The sequence below is a fragment of the Macaca thibetana genome, chromosome 16, assembly GCF_024542745.1.
Source record: "Macaca thibetana thibetana isolate TM-01 chromosome 16, ASM2454274v1, whole genome shotgun sequence".
NCBI lineage: Eukaryota > Metazoa > Chordata > Mammalia > Primates > Cercopithecidae > Macaca > Macaca thibetana.
In genome coordinates, this window is record NC_065593.1 from 60,671,892 (window position 1) to 60,695,004 (window position 23,113).

The 23,113-nt window shown below is 49.9% G+C and overlaps 1 protein-coding gene across 1 annotated transcript in view; it reads right to left on the bottom strand.

Annotated features, from left to right (window-relative positions):
- ENGASE (endo-beta-N-acetylglucosaminidase) overlaps positions 1–23,113 on the bottom strand; it is a 639,565-nt gene that overhangs the window by 5,531 nt on the left and 610,921 nt on the right. The window contains exons 2-8 of the mRNA XM_050764223.1: positions 7,816–7,949; positions 5,423–5,490; positions 5,055–5,256; positions 3,298–3,446; positions 2,571–2,728; positions 1,877–2,025; positions 931–1,096 (exon numbers count right to left, since the gene is read on the bottom strand). Coding sequence (XP_050620180.1) covers positions 931–1,096; positions 1,877–2,025; positions 2,571–2,728; positions 3,298–3,446; positions 5,055–5,256; positions 5,423–5,490; positions 7,816–7,934 — 1,011 coding nt within the window. The 5' untranslated portion in view covers positions 7,935–7,949. The remainder of the gene's footprint in view (positions 1–930; positions 1,097–1,876; positions 2,026–2,570; positions 2,729–3,297; positions 3,447–5,054; positions 5,257–5,422; positions 5,491–7,815; positions 7,950–23,113) is intronic.

The following is a 23,113-nucleotide window of genomic DNA, read 5'->3' on the forward strand; positions in this document are numbered from 1 at the left end:
GCTGGGCACATCAGGACCACAGAGTCCAGACAGGCTCCTGGACACCAGTGACGTGGGGTGGGCGCTCTCAGGGCAGCTCGGAAACAGGAGGGGGAAGCTGTCCAACCCCCCTCTCCTAGCTGCACTTGGGGGCTGCTGGGCATCACCCCCGTCATTCCACAAGCCGACCAGAAGAGGGCGCCGGAGAGGCGGTCAGCGATGCTGCAAGGGCAGGGGGCAGGAGCTGGACGCTAACTGGCTGTGGCCGCGCGGTCCCATCGTCCTCTGGCACACCTCATTCGATTATCAGAATCACGGGCAGTAAAGAGGCTCTTTAGTTATCGGATTAATTTACTCATTTAAAGCTAAATTAAGGGCTGAGAACATCCCTGGGGCTCTGGGAAGGGGCAGGACTGACAAGCCAGAGGCAGGCAGAGCCCTGTGCATCCCACGCCAGGGGCACCGGCCCAGTCCTGCTCCTTCCTCCGTGCTGGTATGACGCCAAAAAATGCTCCCTTGCCATGACTCCTACCACTCCCCAAAGCCTGGGCGCTTCCCCCTTCCTCACCCCCGAGCGGCTGTGAGAGGCACTGCAGGCCCCTCTGCGTCTGCGCAGGCTTCCCTTGGGGGGAAGGTCAAGGAACGCAGCTGGGACAGGAGGCCTAGGCCTGCCAAGGACCAGACAGTGGAGGAACAGCGCACCTCTGTCTGGTAACACCCACACAAAAATACATTATCCAATTGTAGAAATAGCCAGGAAAGGGGTTTCAGTGGGGACACAGCTTGGCCTGGGCAGGACACCTTGTTTCTCAGTGCCACGGGGTACCCACTCTGGGAAGAAGAGCTGATGTCGTTCCTTTGAGGTGCAGACGGGAATGGAAGGTCCATGAGGAAATGAGGTCCCAGGGGAGGCACTGGGCCACTGGCCCTTGGGCGAAAACCACCACCCACCTTGTCTGTGTCGAATCGGCCTCCGACCACGTTCCCCCGAGCAAACACGTCCACACCCACGTACACGTCAGCCCGGCGCTCGCCAGCCTGCCCCAGCATCCGCTCCAAGTGCTCCTCCCGCCAGTTATAGTTGGTGAAGAAGCCGTCGCAGGAATCAAAGAAGACCCTGAGAAGCAACAAGGACCTGCTGTGAGGCCCAGGCCGAGAAGGACAGGGCCATCCCCCGCCAACCCCGCAGCCTCAGCCCTTCCCCTCCTAGTACTCAGAGGGACGGGGCCACCCCACCCCACCCCACCCACAGCAGGCTTTCCCTCCTAGAGCCCAGAGGGACAGGGCCACCCCCTCCACCTGCGCAGCCTCAGCCTTTGCCCTCCTACAACTCAGAGGCACCTATGACTCACGGGCTGGGAGCTACCTCCAGGACCTAGGACATGGCCTGTCCCCCAGGGGCAGGAAGCAACCCCAGATCGTGACCTGAAACCCTCGCCCACCATCCATGGTGTCTGCTGAGGCTCAGGATGTTAAGAGAACTCTTTGCCTTTTTGAGACGGAGTCTCGCTCTGTCGCCCAGGTTGGAGTGCAGTGGCACGATCTTGGCTCACTGCAAGCTCCACCTCCCAGGTTCATGCCATTCTCCTGCTTCAGCCTCCCGAGTAGCTGGGATTACAGGCGCCCGCCACCATGCCCAGCTAATTTTTTTGTATTTTTAGTAGAGATGGGGTTTCACCGTGTTAGCCAGGATGGTCTCGATCTCCTGACCTCGTGATCCGTCCGCCTTGGCCTCCCAAAGTGCTGGGTAGGCCACCACACCTGGCCTACCTTCTCCCTCTTTTTACCCAATGCAGTCATATATGCACTGCCTTCATGAGGGAGATTGCGCCAGCCCCTTGCGGCACCCGCCCCTCGCAGCACCCGCCCCCTCATGGCCGCCCGTCGGCAGGCTCACCTGTTGTGCTGGTTGAGTTCGTCTTGCCATTTGAGCTGCCCACTCTGCACCACACTGTCATACCAGAGCACCAGGCCCCCCGGGACCTGTCGGTGCAGCTGTGTGGTCAGGTACCACAGGAAAGGAGGCGTGTTCCCCACGGCGGCCAGCTGAAAACGAGGTGAGAGCCTCAGTGAGCCCCAGATCCGTCTATCATGAGAAGTATCCGGCGCTGACAGGGGGACGCAGAGCAAACAGATCCACAGGTGAAGCTGCAGTTCTGAAAGGCCCTCCCCGCCACAGCCCCAAAAGTGGAGTCCAGCCAAACAGACGACTCCCCTTTCTCACTGTGGCAGGAAGAACATGAACGCAGAAGTCAGGAAAAGACAGAGCGCACCGAAAGGGGAGGGTGCCCTGAGAAGGAAGCCACACCCCCAGCCCAGAGCAGAGCGCGGAAAAGGAAAGGCGGGCTCACAGACAGCGCGGGAAACGTGAGAGCCGGCCAAGCACGCTTGCTGGAAACAGTCGGAGGAGATTCCGTCTCACTGCGAGTAACTAAGATTTCAGAGTTGGCACTGCCTGGGAGGCGAGAAATGGCTTACTGCTGCAACCTGCAGCCCAGGTGTGGGGCGAGGTGAGGCCAAGGAAGGAAAGAGGTGGAGGTGGGCGGCAACACAGCAAGGGGCGGGGAGGTGGGTGAGGGCTGGGCGCTCACACTCAGAGAGTTCTCGATGTTGATCAGCCAGCCATCGAAACGAAAAAACTGCGCGATCTGGACCAGCCTGTCGGCCACTGCCTGGTATGAGCGCTTGTCCCCGGCCAGGAAGGCTTCACAGAGCCTTCCCCCTTCGTTCCACTCCGTGATGAAAGTCCCTGTGAGGATAGGAGAGAAATAAGGTCGGCCACGGGAACCACCTTCCCTTGACCTGCTGGTTTTCAAAGTGAGGTTCTGGAACCGGCAGCCTCAGTATCACCTGACCACTTGGTAGACATTAAAATCCCCATATATCCATATATCCCGTGAACCAGACACTCTGCCGATGGGGACCAGCAATCCTGGTGATGGAAGTGACTGTGATTGAGGCTAAAGCCTGAGCAGCACAGTTCTGACCCGGGAATCGGCAAACCGTGGCCCCGGGCCAATGCCCGCTACTACCTGTGTTTGTAAATGCAATTTTACTGGAACACGGCCCTGCCTATTTGTTTACCTGCTGTCACTCCAATAATCACCACAGTGACTCACTGGTCTGAAACGCTGAAAATACTGTCTGGTCCTTTCCAGAAAACTCCTGCAGATGGCTGTCCTGACCAACCGAGGCGGCCCCCAGCAAGGGGCTCTGTGCACTGAGAAGCAGGCAAAGCCTGCGCCTCCTAATCACAGGGTCCCCTGGCTGGTTAGCTGAGGAGTCTGGCTGACACAGAGGTGAGTCCTTGGCTCTTACCCAGCACACAGACCCCATGCCTGTGGGCAGCGTTGGTCCAGCCCACCGGGGGGATGGTGACGGTATGGTGGCTGAAGTACACAAAGACGTCGATGCACTGCCAGTGGTAGAAAGCATAGGGAGTCTGCACCACCGAGCCCTGAATGAACCTGGGGAAAGAAACAGAATAGGGCTGGCCACGGCAGCTCATTCATGCCTTTATTCCCAGCACTTTGGGAGGCCAAGGCAGGTGGATCACTTGAGCCCAGGAGTTTAAGACCAGCCTGGGCAACATGGCAAAACCCCGTCTCTCCCCCCAAAAACTGGAAAAATTAGCCAGGTGTGGTGGTGCGCACCTGTAGTCCCAGCTACTTGGGGGGCTAAAGTGGGAGAACCGCTTGAGCCCGGGAGGTCAAGGCTGGAGTGAGCCCAGATTGCACCACTGCACTCCAGCCTGGGTGACAGAGTAAGACCCTGTCTCAAAATATAGAAAAAAAGAAACAGAGTCGGGTCCCAGGAAGCAGAATAAGGACACAGAGACCGCAGGGTGTCCCCAAAGATTTCTCTTTAGTTCCATTCAGTCAAGACTCCCTGGAAGCCTGCTGTGTCCAAGCAAGGTGCAGGCAGGGAGGGGCAGGAACCAGCGCCACTCCCGCAGCCACAGGCAGAGCATTCTGACTGGGGCATCAGGCATTTGCCATTGCATCTAATGGACGAGCATGGCGAACCCCTGTGGGCAGATGAACAAAGGAGAGAAAGGAGGGGAAGTAGGAAGGCTCATGTCAAAGTCCCGTCTCCGGCTTCCCGCTGTATGTGGAGGGGTAGGCAGTCCCTCAGGACAGTCTCCTGGAACTCGACGGTTGGGGCTGGCAGCCGTGTGAGCTGTGCCCAAGGTTTCACCACCTGCCTCTGTCTCTACCTTGATGGTTGGCTCTGACTCAAGCCTTCCCATCAGTCACAGGGTCCAAGATTGTTTTGTGGACATGTAAAAGCACCACGTGGACTCCAAGGCAGCTTTGGATGGGACATCGGCAGCTGGGGTGGGTGGGGCGTGTAACACCTCTGTGCATCAAAGCCAGAACCCAGCGACCCAGAACAGGATGAGAGCTTAAGGGAAGAAGGTGATGAACAAAAAAAACAAGTGAGGGGGTGAGGCTGGGGGCAGGCAGCTGAAGAGGACCCCCTGCCTGCCGTGCCCTGTCCCATCTACCAGCCTCCAAGTTGAGGAGGTTCAAGGAGTCAAATGATTCTAGAGCTGAAAAGGACATAAGACACTGCCTAATCCAATCTTCCCTTTTTTTTTTTTTTTTTTTTTTTGAGACAGAGTCTCACTCTGTTGCCCAGGCTGGAGTGTAGTGGTGCAATCTTGGCTCACTGCAATCTCTGCCTCTCTGGTTCAAGCGATTCTCCTGCATTAGCCCCCTAAGTAGCTGGGATTACAGGCACCTACCACCACGCCTGGCTAATTTTTCTATTTTTAGTAGGGGCAGAGTTTCGCCACGTTGGCCAGGCTGGTCTCAAACTCCTGACCTCAGGTGATCCCCCTGCCTTGACTCCCAAAGTGCTGGGCCAAGCCCAGCCCAATCTTCCCTTTTTACGGATGAAACACTGGGGCCTGCCTTCCTCTCGCAGTTAGTGCAGTCCCTCCAATGCCCGTCTCCTGACTCCCCGCCCAGTGCTCTTTCTACACATGGCACTCTCTCCTGCCCCTCCAGCCCCCACCCCAGCAAAGAAAAACAATCAATGTAAGCAACATCAATGCAAGGCCAGGTCCTCACCTGTCGTCCAGATACCCCCCCATCATGTCATGACACAACAAAGTCCGGGGCCTCTGGCTGCTCAGAGGGGGCTGGCGACACGCCAGGGGCTCCAGGGCCACGTTAAAGCCATCCTCCATGCGGGGTGTCCACGCCAAGAGTTCCTCCAGCGAAGACAAGTAAAAGCTGACAGGTTTGGTGGTGTCCTTGTCATAGTATCTAACTGGTCCGAGGACAGAAACATTGAGCAATTAATGGAAATTATTATAAGATTAATCGAAATGTTTTGACAATAACAGAGAAGGAACATGAGAGGGGGTGGGGGCTGACCTGCCCCAAAGCCCCAGGCGTGAAGGTGGAGTCAGTATTCAGAGCCTCTGTCTCCTCACCTGGCAGGGGGTCCGGGGAAAAACTGACCACCTCTCGAAAGACTGTCTCTTCTTCATCATCTTTGATCCTAAGCAAAGAAGGAGTTGTACGTTTATAAACAAAAACATAAATAGGCAAGAACACTTAGAAGCAAATGGACCAGTTTCATCTAAATACAGAGGGACAGACATTCTCTGCCTTACGTTATTTAATATTAACTATAGAAACATTGTATAATGCAAGGAAGTGCCGTGTGATAGTCCTAAGGTTACCTGTATTAGCAACCAGGCCTTGGCTTCTGCAAGGACACATGTGCCAATGATTACTCCTAAGAATAAACCTTACTCTAGGCCAGAGGCAGTGGCTCATGCCTGTAATCCCAACACTTTGGAAAGCCAAGGCAGGAGGATCACCTGAGGTCAGGAGTTCAAGACCAGCCTGGCCAACATGGCAAAACCCCATCTCTACTAATACAGAAATTAGTCGGGTGTGGTGGCGCACACCTGTAATCCCAGCACCTCGGGAGGCTGAGGCAGGCAAAATCACGTGAACCCAAGAGGTGAAGGTTGCAGTAAGCCAGGATTGTGCCACTATACTCCAACTTGGGCAACAGAACGAGACTCCATCTCAAAAAACAAAAAACAAAAAATAGAATAAACCTTACCCTCTAAAGCAGCCACCCAAATACCAGACTCCAAAGACCAGACATACATACTTCACAGGGTCTCCAGGATTTTCTATGGCCAAGGGGCAATATCCAAATACCAAAAGTACCAGAAAGTTTCAGGTCCTAAGAGCAGAGGCCAGGCTTTCTCTATAGGCCACACTTCCCTAAGTGCCTTCCATGCTGTTCACCGATGTATGCTACAGGGGGAAAGAGTTCCTTTGGTACATTAACATGGAAAGCTCCTAAATACATCTCAAATCGCTTTCTTTTAAAAATTGATTGATTGAGAGTCTTGCTCTGTCACCCAGGCTGGAGTGAGGTGGTGAGATCTCGGCTCACTGCAACCTCCACTTCCCGGGTTCAAGGGAGTCTCCTGCCTCAGCCTCCCGAGTAGCTGGGATTACAGGTGTCTGCCACCACGCCTGACTAATTTTGTACTTTTAGTAGAGACTGAGTTTCACCATGTTGGCCAGGCTGTTCTTAAAATCCTGAACTCAGGTGAACACCCGCGTCAGCCGCCCAAGTGCTGGGATTATAGGCATGAGCCACCACGCCTGACCTAAAAACTTATTATTATTTTAAGAGCAGTAAGAAGACACTGCAGTGGCTATTTACGGGCCACGGCACCAACATTGAGATTCTCTAAATCTACCAACGCCCAAGGCCACTTCTTTGCTCACTGAGCTGACATCTGCCATCACCCCACTGCCATTCGGAGGCCTGTTGCAAAGAGTCCTCTGTAGCATCTGCCACCACCAAACACTGACCCAGGGCCTCCAGAATGACACTGGGAGACCCCGACAACTGCAGGGGTGGGGGACAGATTCAAACAGAGATGCCCAGAAGTTGTTCCTCTCCACTTTCCTTTTCCGAAGCCCCCTCCCTTGTCGATGTCCTTATACTTCAGCCGCCCCTCCCAGGCCTTCTCAGAACAATCCCACACCAGGTCACCTTTGTCACCTGTCATTCCCCACTAGGAGGGAAAAAGCCATCTCCACATTCCTCCTGTCCCAAAATACCTTTCCCAGCAGCCAGCCTCCATCCCATCCTCATGAGATATGAAAAGCTCAGCAGTCTCACTGCTTTGGGTTTAGAAACAAAGCTACAGCTGCTGTTTCTGGAAGCCATGTCTGTGTTTCTAACTTTTCCCCCCACAACCTACCGAGGGGGAGGTTTACTGGGCGGGCAGGTGCCCCCCAAAGGAAGGAAGCCCAGCCCAGAGGCGCATGTTCCTCCCTTTCTATCTCTGTGCTTTGGCCCTTTCTGTTCCCCCCAGTTGGATACCCTACTCCCCATTCTCCACCTACTGAAGGCTTCCTCCTCCCCAAAGACTCAGTTCTAGTGTCACCCCTGCAGGAGGCCACCCCCTCCACCAGCCGGCATCCACTGAGCCATGAGCACCGCCGCCGGGATCTTCCGCATAGACCAGCGACGTGGGAGGCAGGGGTCTGGCCGGGGCCCCGGGATTCCCGCCGGGCCCCGTGGCCACTCGAGTTTGCACCCGCATTTCTGAGATGGACGGAGGTCAGGCACGGGGGCCGGAGGCCGCTGCCCGGCAGTGGCGCGGGGACGGAAGGACTGACCGAGCGGAGGGGCGCTGCCACCCGCTGTCCCCTGCTGTGCACGGAGCAGACACAGGCGCCGGCCCCTCGCCCCTCGGCGCGCCCGTGCGGGGGAACCTCGGGCCCCAGGGCCACGGACTCTCAGCCCCGCGGATCGGGTCTCACACGGGCCCCACAGCCCCACCTCCTCCCCGGCCGCCGCCGCCGCGGCCGCGGTTCCTGCTCCTCCTGCTCCTCCTGCAGCTGCCGCCCCCGCCGCCGCCGGGCAGCCGACCGGGTGACCGTCACCGCCGCGGCCTCCATGACACCGTCCGCGCCCGCCGAGAGCCAATCGCAGGCCCGGACCCGCCCCCGCGCCGCGCTCGGCCAATGGGAAGTGCGCAGCGCTGACACCGCCCTGGGACGGGACTCCGGGCCGACTCTGGTCAGCTGCCCCCCGGCGGGGACTTTGTAGCGGCGACAGGCCGGGGGCGGGGCCGAGGACGGGGCGGGGCTGTGAGGGGCGGGGCCCGGGCGAGTTCTGAGCCCGGGGTTCGTCGTCGTCGTTGTTGCTGTTGCCCATTATTGGATTTGAGTCCACGGGTCTAGAAGGCTCTAGAAGGCTTCCGAAGGCCCCAATCTGCCAGTTCTCTTTTTAGCCTCACCAGCCTCCTTTGCAAGCAAATTGAGGTGTATCCCGGAGAGATTAAGCAATCTCCCAAAGGGCACAAAGTCAGCAAATGGTGGAAATGAGACTTTAACTCATGCGGCTAATCCCTATTAAAAGATAATTTTCAGACCGGGTGCGGTGGCTCTGGTCTGTGATCCCAGCACTTTGGGAGGCCGAGGCGGGCGGATCACCTGAAGTCAAGAGTTCGAGACCAGCCTGGCCAACGTGGTGAAAACCCATCTCTACTAAAAATACAAAAATTAGCCGGGTGTGGTGGTGCATGCCTGTAATCCCAGCTACCCAAGAGGCTGAGACTGGAGAATAGCTGGAACCCGGGAGGCAGAGGCTGCAATGAGCCGAGATGGTGCCATTGCACTCCAGCCTGGGTGGGTGACAGAGGGAGACTCCGTCTAAAAAAAAAAAAAAAAAAAAAAAAACGTGAAAGGTTAGTAGGTTAGTATCCGGCCACGTGGAAGCTGGTGTCCTATGTAGGATGCATAGTTTTCCAGTGAAACACAGATTTCTTTCTACAGCCCCACGCCTGTGCTTGACGGTAGTAGTTGCTCTGCCCCTAAGCGTGCAGGGCCTGGAGTGGCTCCTCTACAAGAGTGGCACTGCCCAGCGTCTTAGGCACAGAAGGAGTTCACAGGAAACATGATAGAACAGAGCCCTGAGAAGCCAGAACTCAAGGCTGGGCCCCACAGGGCAAGCCAAGGCTCTCCTCCCTCCAGGCCCAAACATTCCTCCACAATTAGGAGCTTCCAGTGCTGGGCTGCAGCTGCAGCCCAAGCCAAGTTGACTGGGCCTTTATTATCGTTGCAGACTTTGAACTTTATGAGGCTCCAAGCTTCCATAAATGCCGACGGTGGGAGCTATGACTAAGGTTGTTGAATATGGGCCATGGTGCAGGCCAGCCAGTTAGGCAAGAAGGACGGGCCCATCAGAAGCAGGAGACGCTGACCCATGGGGAGGACAGAGATGGCAAAGGCCTCTTCTCTGGGGCTTCAGCCCTGGGAAGCTTGCAGTGAGCGAGGGCAGTGGATCAGCAGGCTCCCTCCTGCTGTGTTCAGGGTGCACCAGACGTGGACAGTCGTGATTTGGTGTGCATCTAACCGGGTGTTCCCAAGCCCTCACCTCCAGTTTAGCAATAAAAATAGATAAACTTTCATCCTACCCAGGTTAGAACAGTTCTAAGGGATACTTTGAACAGCCCTTGGGTAATGTTCAGTCTCTGGGAGAAAATATGCCCAAACCTCCCTTCTCTTCTCTCCTTTCCAAAGAGTAGGCACCTGGTCTAGAAGAGCAAGAAGGCGAAGGCCGCCCTGCACGCCCCTGAGGACAGAGAAGACTCAGATCTTATGGCGTCTTGTTAGCCCCTGTGGCTCGTGGTCTCTTTGGGCATCAGGCCAAGACTGGAGGGGCCCTGTCTGCCTTGAGGTCACATTGGCTCACGCTGGAGCTCTGGACCCATTTGAGGCCTGAGTGGGTCCTCTAAATCCTAACCTTCTAGGGTTTCCAGATAAAATACGGAGCAATCAGTTAAATTTGAATTCCAAATAAATGACACATGGGACATAGGACAAGCTTATATTAAAAAGTGATTGCGACCGGGCACAGTGGCTGAAGCCTGTAATCCCAGCACTTTGGGAGGCCGAGACGGGTGGATCACGAGGTCAGGAGATCGAGACCATCCTGGCTAACACGGTGAAACCCCGTCTCTACTAAAAAATACAAAAAACTAGCCGGGTGAGGTGGCAGGCGCCTGTAGTTCCAGCTACTTGGGAGGCTGAGGCAGGAGAATGGCGTAAACCCGGGAGGCGGAGCTTGCAGTGAGCTGAGATCCGGCCACTGCACTCCAGCCCGGGTGACAGAGTGAGACTCTCCGTCTCAAAAAAAAAAAAACAAAAAGTGATTGCATATTTATCTAAAATTCAAACTGAACTAGGATGCTGTCTATGCATTTGCTAAATCTGGCATCCCTACCTGTGAATCTGAACTACAGACTCGGCAGAGCCACCTGCCCTGTTTCAGGGGCCCCTCTGACATCTCCCTGCGGGCTCTCAGCTGTCCTGGGCTCTGCCCACACCCGTACAGGAAGGCTGGTTGGTTTGGGACAGCTGAGCCTCGGGCCTCCGTGCCTGACCATGCTGTCCCGTCAGCTTCCTGTTGCAGGTGGGGCCGCAGTGCGTGCACTTGCCTCTGCGCCACCCCTCAGCCATGCCCAGAGCACCCAGAGTGGGGAACTAGATTCACATCTGCTTGCTCTGCCTTCCTCTGCCTCCTCCCTCATGGCCTCCGGGGCAGCCAGAAATGAGAATCAGGTGAGTGGACACCACCTGGCGCCCGGGGTTGGTTGCTGATATGCTGAAGAGTGTGGCAGGAACTAATTGTCCCCAATATTCCTTCCGAGCCTGTCCTTTAGGAAAGGAAGACCCACGTTTTTGCTGACTACATGGTAACCCAGATAAAGACAATATTCTCCAGCGGCAGCACTTACTCTTGCCACGTGTACTTACGAGTAAGTTGTGGTTTATGAAACAAGAAACAAAGTGATAAGTACAATTTTGGTTGTGCCTGCAAAACAAAGGGGGCATGCCCTCCACCTTTCCTTCCTCGCTTCTGTTGGTCACCAACTGGGTGCAAGGATGTGAAGGCAGGAACTGCAGCAACCATCTGAGACCATGAGATGGAAATCACTGGTGGAAAGGGTAGGAGGGGCCTAGGTCCCCAACAGCAAGACCAGTGTTGCCCTGGGCTGGTTATGTCTGGACTTTTTTTTTTTTTTTTTTTTTTTTTTTTTTTGGAGACAGAGTCTGACTCTGTCGTCCGGGCTGGAGCTCAGTGGCGTGATCTTGGCACACTGCAACCTCCAGCTCCTGGGTTCAAGTGATTCTCCTGCCTCAGCCTCCCAAGTACCTGGGATTACAGGCGCCCACCACCACGCCTGGCTGATTTTTTGTATTTTTAGTGGAGACAGGGTTTCACCATGTTGGCCTGGCTGATCTCGAACTCCCACCTCAGCCTCCTGAATAGCTGTAAGTACAGGCGCCCACCACCATGCCAAGCTAATTTTTTTTTTTTTTTTTTTTTTTTTTTTTTGAGATGGAGTCTTGCTCTGTCATCAGGCTGATCTGCCCACCTCAGTCTCCCAAAGTGCTGGGATTACAGGCATGAGCCACCACTCCCGGCCAGCCCAGACTCTTAAATGAGAGAAATATCCTTCTGTCTTGTTTAAGCTAGTACTATCTTGGTGTTTTTACAGTAGCTAAATCTAACTACGATGAGTGGGGTAAATCCTGGAATTTAGACAAACCTCTGAAAACAGCAGCCTGCTTGCAAGGCTGGTATCTTTTTTTTTTTGTTATTCAAAATCTTCTTACCTTGTTCGTTGTCATTGCATTCCTTCTGCAATAAATCTCACTGTCCCTTCATTCAGATACATGTCTCAGACCAGTTGGAGGAAAAACAAAAAACACATGTAAAACTGTCAAGGCTGGACGCGGTGTCTTACGCCTGTAATTCCAGCACGTTGGGAGGCCAAGGCGGGAGGATTGATTGCTTCAGCAGACTTGGAAACCAGCCTGGGCAACATGGAGAAATCCCATCTCTCCAAAAAATACAAAAAATTAGCCTGGGCCAGGCACGGTGGCTCACACCTGTAATCCTAGCACTTTGGAAGGCAGAGGTGGGCGGATCACTTGAGGTCAGGAGATTGAGACCATCCTGGCCAACATGGTGAAACTCCGTCTCTACTAAAATACAAAAAAGCAGCCAGGCATGGTGGCGTGCAACCAGAGTCCCAGCTACTTGGAAGGCTGAGACACGGGAATCAGCTGAACCCGAGAGGCAGAGGTTGCAGTGAGCTGCGATCATGCCACTGCACTCTAGCCTGATGACAGAGCAAGACTCCATCTCAAAAAAAAAAAAAAAAAAAAAAAAAAATTAGCCTGGCGTGGTGGTGTGCACCTGTACTCCTAGCTACGCAGGAGGTTGAGGTGGGAGGATCACTTGAGCCTGGGGAGTCGAGGCTGCAGTGAACCATGATTGTGCCACTGCACTGCAGCCCAGGCAACAGATTGAGATCCTGTCTCAAAAAAAAAAAAAAAGAAAGAAAAAGAAAAGAAAAGGAAGAAAGAAAAAGAACTTTTCAACCGTCACTCCCTTTCTCCTTGCTACTCAGTAAAGGCTTAATGAACGAAAGAAAGCTGTGGTTATGGCTGGCCCCTGGCTGCAGCCCCCCAACTCACCTTTATACCCACTGGAGGCTGCGCCCGGGTACCTACTGGAAAGTCCTGTCTGCCTGCACACCTCCACCTGTGAACACACACTCACTCCTCAATAATACAGTAACACTACCTGGGATGCCTGCCCTGGTCATTTTCCCTCGTATTATTATTGCAATTGCACAAATATTTGTTAAACAGAAATTATGGGAGCCCATTATTTTGGACTGAGCTCCTGCACTAGGCTCCAACAGACCACCCCAAACCAAGATGGAGTCACTCGTGCTAAACGCCACGTATCATGAAACCGAAGCCTTGAGGAAGCAGATAGTTCCCAAAACAGACACGTTTTTCCTGAAAACAGGAGATTCCAGTCTACGTAAGTCAGTGTAATAAGGAAGTCCCCTCCGCTTTAACCTTTACCAAAGAAACGCAATGGTAACCAACTGACGTTTTTCCTCTGGTTCCGTTTCCTTGTTCCCATCTCACAAAACCCGCTGTCTGCCATTGACCAATGGAAGCTCTTACTCCATGTTGTAGAAGGAAAGCTGCCCCAATTCATGAATCTCAAATAAAAGCCAATTAGATTTATAACTAAATGTGTTATAATTTTGTCTTTTGACACATGGCATTCATTTTCTCCTTTTAAAATTTCAAAGCGTTGCAGATGGAATTCATGCTCCTTTTCATCCGCCTACCTCTTGCTTTCCATACTTCCCCCTCAATAGTCCACCCCTCAGCATTCCACCAATATCAGCAATTTGGCCTGTATTTTTACAGATGTTTTAAAATACTTTTCTGGGCCGGGCACAGTGGCTTACACCAGTAATCCCAGCACTTTGGGAGGCTGAGGCAGGCAAATCACTTGAGCTCAGGAGTTTGAGACCTGAGCAACATGGCAAAACCCTGTCTCTACTAAAAATACAAAAAGTTAGCCAGGCATGGTAGCACATACCTGTAATCCCAGCTACTCTGGAGGCTGAGGCAGGAGAATCACTTGAACCCAGGAGGCGGAGATTGCAGTGAGCCGAGATCATGCCACTGCACTCCAGCCTGGGTGACAGAGCAAGACTCTGTCTCAAAAATAAATAAAACACTTTTCTGTACATTTATAAATATTTAAAACATACATGCTTTAAAATATGTGTATGTACCTGGAACTATATTGGGCTGTTTGTGTTTTATAAAACTGGTATCATATTGTACAGGTTATTCTGCATCTTGCTTTTCACACCTAGCAGTATTTTTTAAATCAAGCCATATTGATTTATATAACTCTAATTTGTTCGTTTTGACTGCTGCTTAATATGCCATCATTTCAGTGAATACTTAAATAGCAACATAGCAAACATTTGCTATTTTTTTATGTTAAAATGAGTATCTTTGTATAAACCTTTTTGGATACATATATATGTTTTTTCTTTTTAAGGTAAAAACATGAGTTACTAACAGTAGAGTATGCACACTTTCAGTTGTAACAGTCACTGCCAAATTGTCATTCAAAATGGTTTCACCACTGACATTTTCCCCAGCACTGGATGAGTATGTATTACTCCGCACCCTCTCAAACAGTGATGTTATCAAACTTTAAGATTTTTTTTTTTTCTCAACTGATGTGTGAACATTGAGTTTCATTGTTGTTTTAACTTTAAGTTGTAGCAGTCATGGTGGTTCACACCTGCAATCCCAGCACTTTGGAAGGCCAAGGTGGAAGGATGGCTTGAGTCCAGGAGTTTGAAACAAGCCTGGGCAGCATAATGAGACACCTGCAACTCTACAAAAATATTTAAAAATTAGCCAGGCATTGTGTCACACACCTGTATTCCCTGCTACTCTGGAGGGGCTGAGGTTAGAGGATAGCGTGAACCAGGAGTGAGGCTGCAGTGAGCTATAACTGTATCACTGCACTCCAGCCTGAGTGACAATGCAAGGTCCTGTCTCTTAAAAAATCTGAACCAGTCAGGCATGAGAGGCTCACTCCTGCAATCTCAGCACTTTAGGAGGCCGAGGTGTGTGAATCACTTGAGACCAGGAGTTCAAGACCAGCCTGGGCAACATGGCAAAACCCCATCTCTACAAAAAGTACAAAAAATTAGCCAGGCATAGTGACATACGCCTGTAGTCCCAGCTACTCAGGAAGCTGAAGTGGGAGGATTGCTTGAGCCCTGGAGGTTAAGGCTGCAGTGAGCTGAGACTGCAGCCACTGCACTCCAGCCTGGGCGACAGAGGGAGACTCTGTCTCAAAAAAAGAAAAAAAAGAAAAAAAAAGAAAAAAACAACTCGACACGCTCACACACACACAAAAACTTCAAGTTACACAGCTTGTAATGTCAATTAGCCCTTTGGACATGTGTTACATCTTCTATGACAATCCCATTAAGCCCTTTGTTCATTTTAATTATGTTTTTTTCTTACTGGTGTAAACAGGTGTGTTGCATACCCCAGATACGAATATTTTGCCTTTGCTGTATATAGAGGGAGCGAATCTGCGTGCTGCTTGTCTTTGAACTCTTTCAAAGTCTCTGGCACTATCGGTATTTCACACTTCAGTATGGTCCGGTGTATTCATATCATCCTCTGTGACTTTGCTGTTTTCCCCAGTTTAGCAGAGCTGCCCTGCTGTAAGCTCACAAAGATATTCTCCTGCCTTTTGGGCTGATAATTCTCTAGCTTAATTGTGTTTGTTTACTTTTTCTTTTTACATCTACAAATTCAGATGCCTTTTGGGAAGTAGGTCTTTAATAGTTCATCTTGCTTTTGGATTATTGACCTACTCGGACTTTCCTTTCTTTCTGGGCCAATTTTGCTGGTTACTGTTTTCCTAGAAAAGAGTCCATTTCATCAAGGTTTTCAAATTTGGGGTATTAAGTTGTTACTAATCATCTTCTTTTGTCTCTTGGTTGTGCTGTCTCTGTGTTTATTTGTGTCTTCTTCCTTTTCTTCTTCATGCTTTTTCACTGAAGGACTGTCCATGTTACTCATCTTTTCAAAAAACAAGCTCTTTATTTTGTTCTATTTTCTGTTTCACTAATTTCTGATTTTACTATTTTCGTGCTTTTTGGATTTATGTTGTTCTTTTTCTGGGTTTTTCTTGTTTGTTTGTTTGTTTTTTGGTGTTTGTTTTGTGTGTGTGTGTGTTTTGTTGTTGTTGTTTTTTGTTTTTGTTTTTGTTTTGTCAGGGTCTCCCTCTGTCACCCAGGCTGGAGTGCAGTGGCAAGATCTCAGCTCACTGTAACCTCTGCAACTCCCTTGCTTAAGCGATTCTCCCACCTCAGCCTTCCCAGTAGCCAGGACTACAGGTGCATACCACCACATTCGGCTAATACTTTTTTGTAGAGACAGGATTTTACCATGTTGCCCAGCTGGTCTCGTGTGATGCTCCTGCCTCAGCCTCCCAAAATGTGGGGATTACAGGCGTGAGCCACCTCACCTGGCCATTTTGTTTTGTTTTAAGACAGAGTCTCACTCTGTTGACCAGGCTGGAGTGCAGTGGCGCGATTTCGGTTCACTGCAACCTCCGCCTCCTGGGTTCAAGCGGTTCTCCTGCTTCAGCCTCCTGAGTAGCTGGAATTACAGGTGCCTGCACCACACCCGGCTAATTTTTTACTTTTAGTAGAAACGGGGTTTCACTATGTTAGCCAGGCTGGTCCCGAACTCCTTACATCAGGTGATCCACCCATCTCGGCCTCCTAAAGTGCTGGGATTACAGGCGTGAGCCACTGCGCCCGGCTGCCTGGCCATTTTTCTGGTTTCAAAAGTGGAAAGTTAGGTTCACTTATTTTTTTATTTCTAGTCTCTTTTTTTTATTTTTAATTTTTCTATAAGTTATTGGGGTACAGGTGGTATTTGGTTAATGAGTAAGTTCTTTAGTGGCGATTTGTGAGATTTTGGTGCACCCATCACCTGAGCAGTATACACTGTACCCTATTTGTGGTCTTTTATTCCTCACCCCCTCCCACCCTTCCCCCCAAGTCCCCAAAGTCCATTGTGTCATTCTTATGCCTTTGTGTTCTCATAGCTCAGCTCCCACTTACGCGTGAGAACATAAAGTGTTTGGTTTTCCATTCCCGAGTTACTTCACTTAGAATAATGCTCTCCAATCTCATCCAGGTCGCTGTGAATGCCGTTAATTCATTCCTTTTTATGGCCGAGTAGTATTCCATCATGTGTATATCTGTATCTCTCACATATATATCAGTATATCATATATATCACAGTATATATAATATATATCTCACAATTTCTCTCACATATGATATATATGATATATATAATATATTAGTATATATTAGTATATATGACATATCATATATAAGTATATATTATATATAATATATAAGTATATATTATATACAATATATAAGTGATGTATCAGCACATTATACATCACAGTATATATGATATACTGTATATATGTATATATGATATGATTATATCTTATATCACAGCATATATGATACCATATATACCATATATGATATACTGTGATATATATTTTATGTATCTATACTGTATATGATATATACACTGTGATATATATGATATATATATCTCTCTCACACCTCTCTCACACAGTTTCTTTATCCACTCGTTGATTGATGGGCATTTGGGTTGGTTCCATGATTTTGCAGTTGTGAACTGGGGCTCGCTTATTTTTAAATCTTAAGTTTTCAAATGCATGCAGTCTCAGGGACGCGTGTCCTGCTGAGAATCACTTCTCTTGCTACCCCATAGGTTTTGATGGGGGTAGTACTTACATTTTCATGAAGTTCTAAATAGTCTGTAATTTCTACCTTTAGCTCCTCCTTAACCCATCAGAAAAAAAGTTCTTAATTTTACTGTAGTAAAGTTCATCAGCCTTTTCTCTTACGATTTATAGTTTTGCTGATTTTTCTAAAGATATTTCCTTACTTCAAAGTCATGACCTTATGGGCTATGCCATCCTCTGTTATTTTCTGCAAGCGTTATTGTTTTCCTGTTAACCTTCAAATCTGCAGCTCACCTGGAATTGCTTTTATTTATGACGTGAGGGAAGGGGACACGTTTTATTTTATTTTTTATCGTATGTCCCTCCAGTCGTTGCAAGATTTCCAGAAAATCTCTTTCGTGGCTCTGCAGTGCCCCCTTCTGGACAGTCACACATCCATACATGTCTGAGCCCTCTATTCCATTTGTCTTTATCTTTGTGCAAATCCCAAAGTCTTAATGTCGAAGCTTTAAAATAAATCTTTATATTTAGCAGAACAAGTCCTCCGACCTTGATCTCCAAGATTAACGGGGATATTCTTGGCCCTTATATTTCCATATAATTTTTATTTTATTTTATTTTTTATTTTTTATTTTTTTTGAGATGGAGTCTCACTGTGTCTCCCAGGCTAGAGTGCAGTGGTGCAATCTTGGCTCACTGCAACCTCCACCTCCCAGGTTCAAGCGATTCTCCTACTCAGTCTCCTGAGTAGCTGGGATTACAGGTACACATCACCACACTCAGCTAATTTTTGCATTTTTAGTAGAGATAGGATTTCGCCATTTGGCCAGGCTGGTGTTGAACTCCTGACCTCAGGTGATCCACCCACCTCGGCCTCCCACAGTGCTGGGATTGCAGGCGTGAGCCACCGCGCCCGGCCCCATATAACTTTTAGAATCGTACTTTCAATTTATTTCTTCTTTTTTGAGATGGAGTCTCGCTCTGTCGTCCAGGCTGGAGTGCAGGGGCGTGATCTCCACTCACCACAACCTCTGCCTCCTGGGTTCAAGCAATTCTTCTGCCTCAGCCTCCCAAGTAGCTGGTATTACAGGTGTGGGCCATCATGCCCAGCTGATTTTTGTATTTTTAGTAGAGATGGGGTTTCACCCTGTTGTTCAGGCTGATCTGAAACTCCTGACCTCAAGTCGCCTGCCTGCCCCAGCCTCCCAAAGTGCTGGGATTACGAGTGTGCCACTGAGCCCAGCCCATTCTGTTGATTTCTGTTGGAATTTGGATTGAGATATAATTGTAATCCCGGGCTGGGAAAAAAAAATTGATATCATTATACAATTGGGTTTGACAGCACATGAGTGTGGCGTATTCTTCTGTGGATACCAAGCAAATGCACCACTCAGATCTCCTGCTGGGCACAGGGGAACAGGTGACCAGAGGGCTGAGCTGCTGTGTTTGGGGATCTCACAAAGCCAGGCTGAGGCCGTGCTGCCTGCAGGCTGCTCCTATCCCATAACTGGGCACAGCAGTATGACAAAGGATCATGTTTGCTCGAGGACTGCCTATCAGCCTGGCCAAACCTTTCTGGGAATTATGCTACACTTTGAGATTCTTCCAACCCAGTCCTCCTGCCTTGCTCTCTTTCCCACGTGGTCTAAGCTCCCCACTGCAGCCTCCTCCCACCTTTATCCTTCACAAGCATTTCCCCAAATAAATTTCATGGGCTTCCAATCCTGTCTTGGCATATCTGCAGAGAATAAGAACCACCGTGCTGTCCGTGGATTTCGATTTTATACTTCTTAACAGTTGTCTGTGTACAGGTCTTACACATCGATTGTTAGATTTGCCTCTGGGGCTGGGCACAGAGGCTCATGCCCATAGTCCTAGCACTTTGGGAGGCGGAGGCGGGCGGACCACTTGAGGTCAGGAGTTTGAGACCAGCCTGGCCAACATGGTGAAACCCCATCTCTACTAAAAATACAAAAATTAGCCGGGTATGGTGGCGGGTGCCTGTAGTCCCAGCTACTTGGCTGAGGCAGGAGAATCATTTGAACTGGGGAGGCAGAGGTTACAGTGAGCCGAGATTGCACCACTGCATTCCAGCCTGGGCGACAGAGCAAGACTCTATCTTGAAAAAAAAAAAAAAAAAAGATTTGCCTCTGGGTAAACGACATTTTGTAAGTGGCCTCTCTGATAGGTTAAAGACGGCTGCAGATTCTCTGCATGTCCTCCCGTGACATGGTGATGTCTGCTACCCACCACTTCCTTGCGCTGGCTCTGTGACTGGCTGGAGGGGCCACCATGTGGCTCCCAAGGCCTGGTCCCAGTAGGCCTCACATATTCCTGTCCTACCCTCTTGGAGCACTGTGCTGAGATCCCTACGCAAAAGAAGCCTGGGATGAAAGAGGATGCGGGGAGAGACCCAGACACCTCAGCCCTTTCAGCTGAGGCCCTAGACACGTGCGTGAGGCCATCACAGGCCACCCGGTTCCAGCTGAACTACCTGCTGCAGGAAGCCCCATGAACGAGCCAAATAAAGCCAGCAGATCCACCTGCCAACCCCCAGGATCATGATGATGACCGGTGAGGAACTGATGTTTCTTCTTAAGCTACTAGGTAGGTGGTTTGTTATGCAACAGTGTAATTAATTTGGTACAGGCTTGCCTCAAAGATATTGCAGATTCAGCTGAGTCCACCAAAGTAAAGTTGCTATTGCAATAAAGTGATGATATAGTTTGGCTGTGTCCCCACCCAAATCTCATCTTGAATTCCCACGTGTTGTGGGAGGGACCCAGTGGGAGGTAATTGGATCATGGGGGCAGGTCTTTCCCGTGCTACTCTCGTGATGGTGAATAAGTCTCACAAGATCTGTTGGTTGTAAAAAGGGGAGTTTCCTTGCATAAGATTTCTTCTACTTCTCTTGTCTGCCACTGTGTGAGATGTAGTTTTCACCTTCTGCCACGATTGTGAGGCCTCCCAGCTACGTGGAACTGTAAGTTCGTTAAACATCTTTCTTTTGTAAATTGCCCAGTGTTGGGTGTGTCTTTATCACTAGCGCGAAAACAAACTAATACAAGTGAGTTACAATTTTTTGGTTTCCTGGGGCCTATAAAAATTATGTTTATGGGCTGGGCACCTTGGCTCATGCCTGTAATCCCAGCACTTTGAGAAGCTGAGGCAGGAGGACCAAGTGAGCCCAGGAGTTCAAGACCAGTCTGGACAACATAGTGAGACCCTGTCTCTACAAAAAAAAAAAAAGCCAGGCGTGGTGGTGCATGCCTGTGGTCCTAGCTGTTCGGGAGGCTGGAGCAGGGGTACTGCTTGAGTCTGGGAGTCGGAGGTTGAAGTGAGCTGTGTTGGCACCGCGGCACTGCAGCCTGCACAACCGAGTGAGACCCCCATCTCTAAAATTAAAAAAAGAAATTAATTGTAAAGTTATGTTTATGTTATATGGTAGTTTATTAAGTGTGCAATACCATTATGTCTTAAGAAACAAGGTACACACATTAACTTAAAAATACATTATTGTGGGCCGGGCGCGGTGGCTCAAGCCTGTAATCCCAGCACTTTGGGAGGCCGAGACGGGCGGATCACGACGTCAGGAGTTCGAGACCATCCTGGCTAACACGGTGAAACCCCGTCTCTACTAAAAAAAATACAAAAAACTAGCCGGGCGAGGTGGTGGGCGCCTGTAGTCCCAGCTACTCGGGAGGCTGAGGCAGGAGAATGGCGTAAAAACCCGGGAGGCGGAGCTTGCAGTGAGCTGAGATCCGGCCACTGCACTCCAGCCTGGGCGACACAGCAAGACTCCGTCTCAAAAAAAAAAAAAAAAAAAAAAAATACATTATTGTGGCCGGGCGCGGTGGCCTACGCCTGTAATCCCAGCACTTTGGGAGGCTGAGGTAGGTGGATCACCTGAGGTCAGGAGTTCGAGACCAGCCTGGCCAACATGGTGAAACCCTGTCTCTACTAAAAATACAAAATTAGCCGGGCATAGTGGCAGACACCTGTAATAGAAGGCTAAGGCAGGAGAATCATTGGAACCCAGGAGGCAGAGGTTGCAGTGAGCCGAGATCATGCCACTGCATTCCAGCCTGGGCAACAAGAGTGAAACTCCACCTCAAAAAAAAAAAAAAAAAAAAAATATATATATATATATATACACACACACACACACACACACACACACATATATATACACACACACATATATATATACACACACACACTAAAAATTGCTAGTGATTAAGCCTTCAAGTCTAGCTGTCATTTTGCTGGTGGAGGATCTTGCCTCAATGTTGGTGGCTGCTGCTGACCATCCGGGGTGGTGGTTACTGAAGATAAGGGTGGCTGTGGCAATTTCTTTTTTTGAAATGGAGTCTCGCTCTGTTGCCAGGCTGGAGTGCAGTGGCATGATCTGGGCTCACTGCAACCTCTGCCTCCAGGATTCAAACGATTCTCCTGCCTCAGCCTCCCGAGCAGCTGGGACTACAGGCATGTGCCACCACACCCAGGTAATTTTTGTATTTTTTAGCAGAGACGGGGTTTCACCATGTTGGCCAGGATGGTCTCGATCTCTTGACCTCATGATCCACTCACCTTGGCCTCCCAAAGTGCTGGGATTACAGGCATGAGATACCGCGCCCAGCTGGCTGTGGCAATTTCTTAAAATATGACAACAGGGCTGGGCACCATGGCTCACGCCTGTAATCCCAGCACTTTGGGAGGTCGGGGCAGGAGGATTGCTTGAGCCCAGGAGTTCAAGACTACCCTGGGCAACATGGCAAAACCCTGTCACTACAAAAAAAAAAAAAAACAAAAATTAGTCATGCTGAAACACACCTATAGTCCCAGCTACTGGGGAGGCTGAGGTGAGAGGATCACCTGAGTTTGGGGAGGTCAAGGTTGCAGTGAGCTGTGATTGTGCTACTGCACAACCTGGGCAACAGAGTGAGACCCTGTCTCAAAAAAAAAAAAAAAAAAAAAAAAAAGTGATATTTTCCACACCGAGGGACACCAGGAAAGATTTCTCCACAGCATGCAATAACAATTTGATAGCATTTTACCCACAGAAGAACCTCTTTCAAAATTATAATCAGGCCAGGCATGCTGGCTCGGCCTGTAATCCCAGCTCTTTGGGATTCAAAGTGATCAGTTAAGGTCAGAAGTTGGAGCCCAGCCTGGGCAACATGGTGAAACCCTACCTCTACTAAAAATACAAAAATTAGCCAAGCACGGTGGTGGGCACCTGTAATCCCAGCCACTTGGGAGGCTGAGGCTTGAGCATCGCCTGAACCCGGGAAGCAGAGGTTGCAGTGAGCCAAGATCATACCATTGCACTCCAGCCTGGGTGACACAGCGAAATTCCATCTAAAAAAAAAAATAGAATCAGTCCTGTCAAGTCCTGCCACTGTTGTATCAATTACATTTATGGAATATTCTAAATCCTGTGTTGTCATTTTAACAATGTCCATGGCATCTTCACCAGGAGTAGATTCCATCTCAAGAAACCACTTTCTTTGCTAGTCCCTAAGAAGCAACTCTCATCCATTTAAGTTTGATCATGAGATTGTGGCAACTCAGTCCCATCTCCAAGCTCCACTTCTCATTCTAGTTCTCTGCTATTTTCCACCAGCTCTACAGTTCCTTCCTCCGCTGGAATTTTGGACCCCTCAAGCCATCCGTGAGGGTTGAAATCAAGCTCTTCCAAACTCCTGTGAATGTTGTTGGCCTCCTCCCATGGATCCTGAATGTTCTTAATGTCATCTGGAATGGGGAATCTCTTCCAGAAGGCTTTCAGTTGACTTTGCCCAGATCCGTCAGAGGAATCTCTAGCTGTGGCAACTAAAGCTTTACTATTAATATATATATATGATATGTTTTCTTAATCTGAGAGATACTTTTTTTATTT